Genomic DNA, 13,760 nt, shown 5'->3' on the forward strand with positions numbered 1-13,760 from the left:
ACAGAGAGACTGTTTACACCTGGTTTTAACATTTGTTTTAGGTGATCAGATCACAAGTTGTCAGCTGAGACACATCGACATTTCCATTTACACCTGATATTAATATGCGTCTGTGTGTTCAGTGATCAGATTTCGATGGAAGGGTCTCTAATTTTGTCACTACGTCCATTACTTACTATGTCAGTGTGTTACTGGATGTTGATGTCAGGCATACTGAAAATGTACCATGAAGCAAGGATGTAGGTTTGGATTTAAAGGTTAAGTAGCTTACATTTGTTTATGTCAAAATACTTTCTCCTCTCCCCATCTAATTGACCTGTTTCAGTGACGTCACTTTTTCCCCGCAGCCGCCATATTTGTGACCATCAGCGGGAGGAAACAATAGGGGTGAATGGAAAAACAGCCGTAAAACTATATCAAGAAAAACCTAAAAAAAAAAATGCTATTGATCCATGCCAAGTCCCAAGAAAGGTGTATACAGGTCTGAAGTCAGCACAAATATTGCCAAATTTGACTTTCGTGGACATTTAAATATATTTTATCCACGATTTACCTCTGTATGGCGCCGAGTTGCCGGCAAATGCATACACCTCTCAGTATCACCGTCTCTCTCTCATTCAGAAGTTACACATGTTTGTGTTGTTTTCAAACTGACTTGGTCAAAATATTACAAAATATCTGTGCTGATCCCTTCTGTATGAATGTAAGAACTGCTTTAAACACATGGATCACAAGATGCTTCAGACCTTGTTTACACCTGTATTTAGCATTCTGTATTTAGATCACCAAACACAAATATTAAAACTGAGTGTAAATATGTCCAGAGATCGAGAAATAACATTAGAGTTGAAATGGAAAGGTGACTTACGCAGAGTCCCCAAGCATCTTTACGTCTACGACAATGATGATTCCCATTCTGTGAGCAGTATGTTAATGGAAGGAGCAACACAATTTCTAAATAAATGCTGAACAGTGCACATCATTGCTCAACCCTGGGCAATCTTCTGTTCTTATAGCTGAGAGTGAAGGACACAAGCTTGACACATGAGGTTCATAATGACATGAAGAACCACTGAGGGCTCAGATGGACAGATGATTGTGTAAAAGAATCTGATCACACATTCACCTTTCATCTTTGTGTGCACATGCAAACACCTCAAGACAACACAGAACTGCAGCAGGGATGAGGTTATTTTATGATGCAATAATAGCAGAGGCCAAAGCTAGTTGTCACACTTTTTACACTAGTGAATATTTCTCAAGGTAGGTTTTTATTTGAAATTCAGTATCTGTATAGGCACATATTTTAAAGTCTTGACTACAAAAAAAGCTTAAAACCTACTGAGATATAGCCCTTGTGACAAATATAGAACATATTGTAACATTAAATACATTACAAAATGTAAATGCTCTGTAAAAAGAGCATGAAAATAACACAAAGAATAAACAAAGGAACTGATCCTTACAATCAAACGTGTGATATTTACTCAGTAAGGATTTTCTCCATTAAATAAAACATGACTAAACATGGGCACAGTTTTCTGAAGAATAGAAAGCCATAATTACATTTACTTCAGTCAGAAGACTTTAAGTGTTCTGGAGCACAGTTACCTTCAGTTAGGTATCTTTATTGTCTCTCAGCAAAACAAGTGCTTGTTTAATGTTGCTTCAGATCTGGCTACAAACTTGCCTATTATTAGTTGCTTGATAATGTACAAGGTGATTTTACACCCAGCAGGGGAGATCTGAATAAACTGTTTCACCTGATGGTGCAGTTAACCCTGCAGCTGTTTCACAGAACAATTTTCTTTCTGGCCATCATCTACATCTGTCTTTGTTCATTAGATCTCTCTGGCTAAAGCCAAATAAAACAACGTAACTGGAGGAACAGGAGAAGACATTGAGTTCAGTATAGGCCTACATATTGAGACTGTTAACATTAAGTAGCATAAATTTGAAAAAGCATCATTTTCTCTGCATTTTGGCATTCGGTCCACACTGAGATGCTGGTAATTTAGGCAAAAAATAAACCATTTTCTAAACAGTTTGGTGTTTTATTGGATTATTTGTTTTTACATTACATACATTTCTGTGCACAATGAAAATTATTATTAGTAGTAGTAATAGTAGTATTAACAGTATTAGTCATAGTAATAATAATAATAATAATAATAATAATAGCAATGATAACAATAACAATATTTTTTTTGTTATTATTAATTTATTATTATTATCATTAAAAATTCTTCTTCTTCTTGTTATTATTATTATTATTATAATTATCATTATCATTATTTTAATATAATCATTGGACCTGATAGTAACTTTAATAGTATTCTAAAATGTGTAAACTAACAAATAATAATAATAATAATAATAATAATAAAATGGGTCCAAACTTTTAACTGGTACTGTACATCATGCAAATTACAGATGACCCTCCTAAAAAACCTATTAAAAACAGAAATAATTTGTCAAAACTAACAAAGTTAGAAGTGTGACTCATAATGTTGATTTTATTGATCTGATTAAAAAAGGGAAATAATTCTGGGAAAATATTTTTAATTAATATTGAATGTAAGTAGAATATTTTTTTTAGGAACTCCAGGTACAATAATTCTGTAGCCCATCTGAAAAAAAAAAAAAAAGGTTTGAGAATTAAAAAAACTAAATATGTTTATACGCATTTTACAGTTTAGAGAACTAAAGAGGTTCATTTGCTGCCTTGGGGAAAAGAAAACGCTTTAGCTTTAATGTAAGCTGAACTAACATGCTGCCAAATAACACTGCAGAACTAAACTTCGATTTGAAGTCCTTGTTATGAACTTCAATATTAGAGGGCTATTCAGACTCCGAGATATACGCACAAAAACACCCATATACAGAAACAGCTTCCTTTGAAAACAACCTAGTTTTCTTTAAATACAAAAGAATTAAAAAATTACAAATAACTTAAAGTGGTGAGTCGTTTTGACAGCACCTTCCTCACAGTCTGCATAAGACTCAGAGAGACACTTCACTGGTGCACAAAACTCAGGACTAATCTAAATGAAAATCACTGGCCGAATGAGAATATATTTTTTATTTCTTCAACAGTGAGGTAGGAGAGCAGGGACCGACAGTCCACTGTGGGGAATTTGACCTAAATAGGCTTCTTTTATCTCCTATGACAATGTAATGACTCCTCCATTGCAGCTTTGCCGCGTTACAGAACTTCAGAATTTGCCAAAGCAATTATTTTGCTATCTTCAGACAAGGACTTTGACCTTCTGGCCTCACTAGTGGCTCTACATAAAGCCTGTTACAATGCGGATTGAAATTGCTTTCAAATAATATACACTGATTGAAATGGACCTCTTTTTTGTATCCAATTTAAAAAAAGGTGGAATCAAGAGTTGATTTGTCAGTCATTCTTGAGTGCTCTTTTGACAATATAAAACATGCTTTTATTCCCTATTTCAATGCCTTAAACATAGAAACTGTCTGCGCTTTGTTCTATGGAATCCACAAATAAACTATACTACCAATTAGAAAACATATTCAAGCCATACAGGTATCTGTAGGTTATATAGATTATTTGAATATATGACTTAGTTCAAGAGAAGCAAAAGCCATGCCCTGATTTTACTAATAGTGGAAAATATTGCTTTGAGATAAGAGCTGTGTTGATTCTCAACTAAGATTAATTCCACATGGGTTCTCGTCGTACTTTACCAAGCTAAACACAATTTTCTTAGTAACTAAAGTCTGTGTTTTACAGTCTTGTATTATACTACACAGTATGAAATACCCGGTGCCAAATGTATGAGTTACATAATAGTGGATAATGTGTGAATAATTTTCTCTGCACATTCCAAATACATGTAATAAGAAATTCACAGTACAGTTTTACAGTATGCACCCACCATCACACTGAACAACTATAACAACCCAAGTAATTAACTTGCTGTTATAGTTAGCCATCTCTCTTTCAAAAACATCTGTTTTTCAGCTCAATAACAAGGACACATCATCACCCAGGTCTACATACTGGATTCAAACTCTGCATTCTCTCTCCATGTTCCTTTACATATTTCCTCGCTGCCTGGTTAATTACTGGCTACATCACTCATAGACCCACTCTCTGCCAGGAAAGGTCACTGCAGTGTGTTTAGACAGACAAAATAAGACAAAAAAATAAATGCTTGTATAGGGAAGTAACAATGGTTCAGCTTTAATTAGCTGTATGAATTAGAAAGCGGTGATGGTTGTTTTGAGACAGTCATATGCTTCTCTTCCACAGGGGTCAAATCATAAGTTATCAAATTGTCCTTGCACTCTTTGACCAAGAGTTTATTGTACTATAAAGACACACTCAAATAAATAAACAGTAAAAAAAAAAAAAAAAAAAAAGAAAAGAAAAAAGTTCAAGTTTGTAGATTTCACACCTGAAGCGTTTTGACAGCTGAATAAAACAAAAGCACAACAAGATGCAAAATTTGATGCATAATAATAAAAAAAGAGGGTGCTGCTAGATTTCCTGGAAGAAAGATTTCCATTTCAGACTGTAAGTCCTTCAAACTATCACTGCTTGATAGTACCAGAGATAAAAACATGTTTGGTCTCTAATGACACATCCTGTATAAGAATGTCAGTCATTAATCATTACGCTAATATGGCTCAAATGGCCAAAACCAGATTTGAGGCATAAGCTGAAGAGGCAATTATAATTTTTAAAGGCCAAAGTTGGTCTTGAATGACATTACAAATGAAACTGAATCTCATTAATGTTAATATGTTCTAATGGAAAATAAAAACACTTGAAAATTGCAATTCAAAGCAAATGTAATTGCTTAATTTAAGCAATTAGAGGAAATACACTTCAATCCAAAGAAGGAAATAGAGAAACTCTGTGCATTCCTAATGTATTCAAAGATTCAATTTGATTATTAAAGCACCCTCAACATTTCCCTAGATGCCACATCTAAAACTTAAAAATATATATTTTTCATTGACAACCTTAAATGCTGTTTGCAGACTGTTTTACTTCCAAAATATGACGTATTTGAGTTTAACAAGATATTCAAAGAGAAAAAAAAAATAGGGTGGGACTTGATTTAATCCATCAGGAATTGACTGGATCATGAAAAGTGGGTGGTACGCACTGGAATGGAGCCAGATGGTTGAGGGGGAGAAGATGAAAAGTAAGAGTGATCTGAGACATCATCCAAAAAGTTGTTTAAAAGGTAAGGCAAGTTATTTCATTTTGTTATAAGATTAAAAAGACAACTATTTTTTTTTAATATCATATGTAGAATAAGACCAGGAATGTGCATTATGTAAATAGATGCATGATTTCAAAATTGTATGTGATTACTGATCTAAAATTGTAATTCCTTTTGTAATTTTATATTTTTTTTTCAAAGCATATTGCATGGGTGGAGAGGTTTCACCTTAGTTAATGGAAGCCTAAGTGATAGTTGTATTAAGAAGACTCATTGTAGTAAGCTGGTTATGCCACTCTTTCATTTGTGTCATCCAATCATATCATTACTTTTGTTCACAGGCCTTAATTAAAAGGATATTTCACCCAAAAATGAAAATTCTCTCATTATTTTCTCACCATCATGCAATTTCAGATGTGTATGACTTTCTTTCTTCTGCTGAACACAATGTTTTTTTTTTTTTTTTTTTAAGAATATCAGCTCTGTATGTCCTCACAATGCAAGTGAATGGTGACCAAAATTTTGAAGCTCCAAAAAAGCACATAAAGGCAGCACAAAAGTAACCCACATGTCTCCAGTGGTTAAATCTATATCTTCAGAAGCGATATGATAAGTGTGGTTGAGAAACAGATCAATATTTAAGTTATTTTTTTTCCATAAATTATCCTCCCTGCCCACTAGGTGTGATATGCACAGAATGTGAATCACCAAAAAGAAAAGAAGAAGAATGTGAAAGTGGAGATTTATAGTAAAATCGTTTCTGAAGACATACATTTAACCACTGAAGTCTTATTGATTACTTTTATGCTGCCTTTGTGTGCTTTTTGGAGCTTTATAGTTCTAGTCACCATTCATTTGCATTGTATGGACCTACAGAGCTGAAATATTCTTCTAAAAATCTTTGTGTTCTGCTGAAGAAAGAAAGTCATACACATCTGGGATAGCATGAGGGTGAGTAAACAAAAATTTATATTTTTGGGTGAACTACCCATTTGACCCATCGTATCGACCTCCCTGCATGATGATGTTGCATTGGACCTCCGCCACTAGCTACTGTAGGTCCCTGTCTGCTGTCGGGGGTAGGCTCCTCGCCCCTGTCGTCTTTCCTTGGCAGGATCTGATGGTTGTGCATCTACCTATCATCGGACCATCGGACGGGGACTTACGCCAAAGGACATTAATTTATTATAAATAAATATCGTCTAGGTTACTTTTGTAACCCCCGTTCCCTGATGGAGGGAACGAGACATTGTGTCGATGTAGTGACACTAGGGGTCACCCTTGGGAGCCCCTTACACCTCTGATCTTTGAGAAAAGGCCAATGCAAATTGGCGAGTGGAATTTGCATGCCACTCCCCCAGACATATCGGTATAAAAGGAGCTGGTGTGCAACCACAGAGGGGGGTCTCGGCCACAGCAGGCAATGGGAGGATTCCCGGGAGGCAAACAGGTCTATCTGTGCCTAGCCAATTCGACTCCAAATCAGCCAGACCACCTGGGGGTGGAGCCTCCACTCTCCCCTGAGCGTCACCTGCCGTGACAGCACGTCCACTGTGCGATTGAGTTTGCCGGGGATGTGAGTGGCCCGCAGCGACTTGAGCTGCTGCTGTCTCCAGAGGAGAAGATGGCAGGCGAGTTGCGACATGCGGGGTGAGCGTAAACCGCCTTGGTGGTTTATATATGCTACCATCGCAGTGTTGTCTGTCCGGACCAACACATACTTGCCCTGGATCAACGGCCAAAGCCTCCGCAGGGCTAGCAATACCGCAAGCAACTCAAGGAAGTTGATGTGCCAATGCAGACGAGGGCCTGTCCAGGAACCTGCGGCTGTATGCCCATTGCAAACGGCGTACCAGCCCAACTTGGAGGTGTCTTTCATGATGACGACTCGCCTGGAGCCCTGCTCTAGGGGAACCCCTGCCCGTAGAAATGCCAGGTCCGACCAAGGGCTGAACAAGCTGCGCCAGATCGGCGTGATAGCCATGCGATGCATGCCGCGGCGCCATGCCCATCTCATGACTTGAGTCTGAAGCCATAGCTGAAGCGGTCTCATATGCATCAACCCGAGGGGCGTGACCGCCGCCGAGGATGCCATATGCCCCAGGAGCCTCTGAAATTGTTTCAGTGGGACTGCTGTTCTCCCCTGAATGCCTTCAGGCAGTTCAGCACCGACTGAGCGCGCTCGTTCGTGAGACAAGCAGTCATAGTGACACCTCCGGGTCATCCGTCTCAGGGGCAATTAGAAGCCTTCCTAAGGTTCTTGGTCGCGCACCATTACACGGGGGGCATCAACTTCCTGCGGGGAGCTCTACGCCAGGGCCGAGCCGTTGGCTCAGGCTGCAGTGGAGCCGATGTTGCCGCCGCAGGAGGATTGCCGCGGCAACAGGCAGACGGGGTGCGCAATCTTGAACTATGCCAGGGCAAGATGTGCTGAATGGCCTCGGTATGCTGCTTTACCATTGAAAACTGCTGCACAAAGTCTTTGACAGTGTCGCCGAAAAGGCCAGCCTGGGTAATGGGGGCGTCAAGGAAGCGAACCTTGTCGGCATCCCTCATCTCAACCAGGTTGAGCCAAAGGCGGTGCTCCTGGACCACCAACGTGGACATCGCCTGCCTGAGAGCCCGCGCTGTGACCTTCGTAGCCCATAGGGCGAGGTCGGTTGCTGAGCGCAGCTCCTGCATTACTCCCGGGTCAGCACCACCCTCGTGCAGCTCTTTCAATGCCTTGGCCTGGTGGACCTGCAGGAGGGCCCCAAATCACCTCCAGCGCTAACCGTCACAGTCTTGTGCCCGTGGGGAGCGGCTGGAGTGGCTTTCCCTCTGAGGAAGGAAAGCCACGATCGCAACATGGCTATGGTCATGCTCTCGCAGTGCGGGCATGAACCATCCACGAACGCTGTCTCAGCGTGTCCCAGACATGTAAGGTAGCGATTGTGACCGTCAGAAGTGGAGAGATAATGACCGCAACCAGGAACTGCACATAACCAGAAAGGCATCTTTAAAAAGACGCTTTCCTCAGTGCCCACTCTTTTAGGGAATATACAGTATACTCTTTTAGGGAGAATTATACTCTTTTAGCACTCAACGTGTGCTGTCGAAGTGCCCAGGGGCGTTCTCTGCACTTATCTGTGCGAGAGGGGAGAAACCGCTGTGATGCGCCATGAAACCCAACAGCCGCAGAGATCGCTTCCTTTCTACAGAGACGAATGGATTGGCAGTGGAATACATCAACACCGCTCGGCTCCAAAGAAAAAATCTGAATGAGTGGTTGCACACCAGCTCCTTTTATACCCATATGTCCGGGGGAGTGGCATGCAAATTCCACTCGCCAATTTTCATTGGCCTTTTCTCAAACATCAGAGGTGTTCGGGGCTCCCAAGGGCAACACCTAGTGTCACTACATTGACACAATGTCAAGTGAGTGACAGATAGGGAACCTTAATTCTTGTCTCCATGTCTTTCTGGTACAAATATAATTTTTATTCTTCAACAAAAGTTATTCAACAGATAGGTATTCAACTTAATGTTTTCACCACAGCCTGTGTACAGCATCAGTCCTCATATGAACTTGCTATTTGTTTAATGTGCTATATTAAAACTTTGGCTTTAATCCCCTGACTTAAAATATTGTTTTCATAACAGTGAATAGTCTCAAAGTTAGAGAAATTAAATACCATATATTATGATACTTTTGAGCAGAAGTAACCTTAACTTATGCCTGTAAGCCCCTTACAAAAATGTACTGTGGCAGTATCATGGTACAGTGATGGTATCTCATGGTAATACTATAGTACAGCATGAAAGAAAATGGTATTGCCATGGTACAGTCTGTATTGGCACTTTTTGATTGTGAGAGCACAAGGCTTAAGTCGGACTAACAATGTTATGATCTTGATGCCTCCCTTTCATTACAGGACCTGTTTACTCATATTAACATCTTTCTCAGATTAGACAGATCACAGTCTCATGTGACCACTTATAATGGAATTTTGAGGATGGTATCTAATTTTGTGGCACCATACATCAATTTGTACATCAGTATGATAAATAAAGCACACAAAAAAATCCTTCCAAATATACAGTATTACTCCTGTATTTAATAATGGCAACTCATTTTGCTTAAAATACTGTAGATGTTAATATCAGGTGTAAATGAGGTAAACAAATTTATAACTTAGTGGGTCCACAGTTGGTCACCTCCTACTATGTGAAAACACTTCTTAGCAGCTATTGTTGATTTAGTGATTCAGTTTGTTTATTTTTCTTCCTTGAATTTAAACTTTACATTGTCAGCTCCGTAGTAAAAAAAAATTTTGTTAAGCTGTTTTTAAGTTTCTGTGTTGTACAATATGTCTGCTCAGCAGTGTTTGCCCTGTGAGAACTGCACGCTGTGATATTAATTGCTTGTTTTAACAGTGAGACCCATTCAGATTTTACCCCTGAGATTTTTTTTTTTTTTTTTTTTTTTTTTTTTTTGCTTTTGGTTTTCTTCTTCCTCTCGGCTGCTATTATCTAAAAGAAGAAGGGATGAGTTCCCCAGCCGATGGGAAATTTCCAGCATGCTGAGACGGTCACAGACACAAGTCCCTCCTGTGTGTTTATCTTATACAGTGGAGATAACGTTAAAAGGACTCTTTGAAACCTACTGAGCAAGCAAAATGACAAAATGTTAAAGATAACAAAGTATGTACATTAGGGTCCAGAAGTCTTTGAACAATATGCTTCTCTTTCACATTTTTCCAGTTTAATATATATATATATATATATATATATATATATATATATATATATATATATATATATATATATATATATCATCTGCATAACAATTTGAGTGAAAAGTTGAATTTCAGAATATCTTAGTATTTGGGATGCTCAGCTTTTCCTTTACTGACAGCATGCTCTCAAGGTAACATGAACTCTATACTAGTTTGTTTGATTAGTGAGCACATTTTTAACAATTTAAAGGAATTGTTCACCCAAAAATGAAAATCATGTCATCATTTACACTTCCCTATAAGAAAGAAAGTAATGTGGGTTTGGAATGACATGAGGGTGAGTACATTTTGACAGAATGTTCATTTTTGGGTGAACTTTTCATTTAAATATTTCTTCTTCATTTTTCTGCCATACCTTTTCTTTGTTTTCAGTTTTTCAAAACCCTAAAAATGTATTTTTTCCGGGTTTGAATTGGTTTTTAAATCCCACATTTACAATGATGTCTCAGACTTTGCTAGATTTTGACAAAAATGTTTGGACTGCACCCAATTCCAGCTATAAACTGAAAATTAAAAGATCATAGTTTGTTAAATGTAATTGGTATATTGTGGGTTAATTCAGAAAGGCAATCAGTAGAAAAGTCAAGAACAAAATTGTCAGGGAAATTCAAAGTTAAAAAAAAAAAGAATGTGAAAACCTCTATTTCTAGGAAAAACTCTTGTTTCTGTGTCTAATACATAGGATCACTATATACACATTGGAGCATCTCTCTTAAGTAGCCCATCAAACTTAAATGACTGACAAATTATCAGTAACTCATTTGTTCCACGTAATTAGAATCTTCAGTACTGGGTGACATCAAAGATGGCTGCTTAATATATGGCAATGAAAACTGCAATTAACCAAATGTCCACTCATTTATCTCTTCCGAATCCTCTTTAAATACGTTTTTTTTTTTTTCACCTAGTCAAGCCCTTAAATAATATACGTACAAAGCACCATTTGCAGCAACACAATTAACGCCAGCTGTTTATTCTTGCTTTTTGGACAGCACATGTGCCTGAATCGAGCTTCATACTAAACTGTGCAGTCAAACTAAACGCTGACTACAGCTATCAGACAGGAAAAAACTTTCTACATTTAGTTACCACATAAGCATGTCAAGTCTTAACTATCACAAAAATGCAGAACAAGTGGTTTGCAAGCACTTTTCATGTCAAGTTCAAAGCTGCGTTTGACACTGGCGTTGACGCATTGACGCAAATCATGAACGCGACTTCACGATTGCTGTAACAAAGCAGACAGCCACAGTCTGCCGGCTGATTAACATTGTGGAGGATGAGAGTTTAAGAGATTTAATGCCCATTGCAATGAATATGCAACCTATGGTGGGACTCTTTCAATTAGTCAAACTCCCACTTAGACTTTGGGAAACATTTAATTTGACTTGAATTATTGATATTTTAGCGCATTTCTATCTTTATATTGTGGAAGGCTTTGTTTGGAAAATGTTAATATATTATACCGTATATTGTTTTGTTTTCTTTCCTAAGAAGGAAATAAGTGCACTTTGACAGGAACAGAAAAATATACATCGAGTAAAATTTCATTACTTTCAAAATCTGCAATTAATCACGATTAACTATGAAAAATTATGTGATTAATCACAATTAAAGCTTTGTGCAATTAGATTTTATAGTTATATAGTCTATTTATTTGTTGATTATCCATTAGTCACCATGTTGAAGTTGAAGTTTCTTATAACTAACTTCATATTTCAGGTAATTTATGCTTTGACTTTTAACCAGCTGGTGTCACAGTCATACTAGTGGACCTATGAAGTCAGTTCCCCTCAATTTCACACAGGTGTCCTATCAGAGCAATGTGTAGTTCAGCACATTAAACATGGACTTGTTGCACTAATGTTTGACAACCAGAAAGTGTCCAAGTAACTTTTGGTATATTTATTGTTTTATTTCAGTCACAACAAAGTTCCTTTTGTGAATGTTTTTCTTAAAAAGAATGCTTGTGCTATTCTTCTTTTTAATAAATGCCACTTGATTTGAAATTTTGCTATTTAATTCATAACATTCGTAGATTTTCAAGTGCGCTTAAATGTCCAAATACTTTATGGGGCCACTATGTCCTTTGTTTTTTTTATTTTTTTATTCTGATGTTAGCAGTTTCGTGGCTGAGGGCTAAACTACTAGGGAGTTGTCTGTTGAATAACTGAATAAAGTCATTATCAAAATGTCAACATTAGAGGGCAGAATTAGAGGGCAGCCTTGACAACATAACAGCAGACTGAGTGATAAAAGCAAAACCAAACAAATGAAAATACCGGAAAAATGAGACACAGATAGGATACACACAGGGATTTCAGTGCTCAGTGAGAGACAGTGAGGGACAAAAGAAAGAAAATCATAACAGAGGAAAAGCAACGTAGGAGTGCATCAGTCTGTGTACCTTGAGGCCAGAGTCATAGGGGGAAAGGCCTACAATGGCATGCGTTAGTGTGAGCTAGGCTGGATGGTTGCGTACTCGACAAGGTCCCCAGAAGTGTGCACAGAGCTTCGTGGGCTGGGAGAGGAAGCCAAAGCTGCAGTATCCAGTTCGGCGTACTGGACATCACAGTCCTTGTGAGCAGAGTTCTGGAGATAAGAGAGGTGGAGAGGATGTATGAGGAGTGGAGCTCCAAAAGAAAGAGTGAGAGAGAGACAGGGAGAGCATAGAGAAGAATAGAGAGAGAGAGAGACAGAGAGAGAACAGAGCTGTCACTCCCACACAGAGTACTGATGCCTGGTTAGTGGAATGAAGAAACTTCACAGAGAAGTCCAGTCATAAAACCTGTTTTCCACTTGTCACAAAAAAAATATTTTGTACTTTATGGGTGATTGTCATGAAAACATACCTAGGTCATTTTTAGCCCAAAACTAAAAGGAAAGAAGGAAAATACTTGATAAAGAAAAACCTACATATTTTTCGAACAATAAATATGTTGTTGTACTTGATTGTCATTGATTTCATGAACATTAATCACATTTCCCCCACAAATTCTCATTATTATATATATATATATATTTTTAGACGTGTTACTTTTAGATTTTTTTTATTTAATTTATTTTTTATATTATTTTCAATTGATCAAACTTTTTTTTTTCCGCATAATAGTTATGCAAATTATATTATTATCTTTTGTTGTTGTTGAATTATGGTAATGAGCATCATAATCACATCACAATTATCATTACTGCAATACGTTCAAACATTTTAATATATATATATATATATATATATACACACACACACACACACACACACACACACACACACACACACACACACACACACACACACAGTACTGTGCAAAAGTCATAGTCACATAAGATGTTTCACAAAAGCATTTGTCTTAAGATGGTTATTTATATCTTCAGCTTTAGTGTGTCAATAGGAAATATAAATGTTAGACTCCCAAACATTACTTTTTCAAATAGAAAAGATTACAATAGAAGAACAGGGAGCCCTGCAACAGATGCCATGGTCCCCACTGAACACCGTGTCAGTCTGAGATTACATAAAGAGACAGAAGCAATTGAGACAGCCTAAATAGGAAAACTGTGGTGAATTCTCCAAGAAGCTTGGAACATCCTATCTGTCAACAACCAAGAAAAACTGTATCCAGGTGTACCTAGGAGAATTGGTGCTGTTTTGAAGGCAAAGGTGGTCACACCGAATATTGATTTAGCTTTTTTTATGTTTACTGGACTTTGTATGTCATTTATTGATAAATGAAAACTATTTATGTCATTATTTTTGAAGACATACTCACTATGCAAT

General features: G+C 37.7%; 1 protein-coding gene across 2 annotated transcripts in view; it reads right to left on the reverse strand.

Moving 5' to 3' along the window:
- The window catches only part of LOC127455715 (nectin-1-like), a 327,445-nt gene that overhangs the window by 6,122 nt on the left and 307,563 nt on the right, over positions 1-13,760 (reverse strand). Inside the window, exon 8 of one of the 2 annotated variants that reach the window (XM_051723786.1) lies at positions 12,465-12,574. The exons of the other annotated variant lie outside the window; for it this stretch is intronic. Within the exon in view, the coding sequence (XP_051579746.1) occupies positions 12,465-12,574 (110 nt within the window). The remainder of the gene's footprint in view (positions 1-12,464; positions 12,575-13,760) is intronic. 2 annotated transcript variants of the gene reach the window in all.

The sequence above is a fragment of the Myxocyprinus asiaticus genome, chromosome 18, assembly GCF_019703515.2.
Source record: "Myxocyprinus asiaticus isolate MX2 ecotype Aquarium Trade chromosome 18, UBuf_Myxa_2, whole genome shotgun sequence".
Classification (NCBI taxonomy): domain Eukaryota; kingdom Metazoa; phylum Chordata; class Actinopteri; order Cypriniformes; family Catostomidae; genus Myxocyprinus; species Myxocyprinus asiaticus.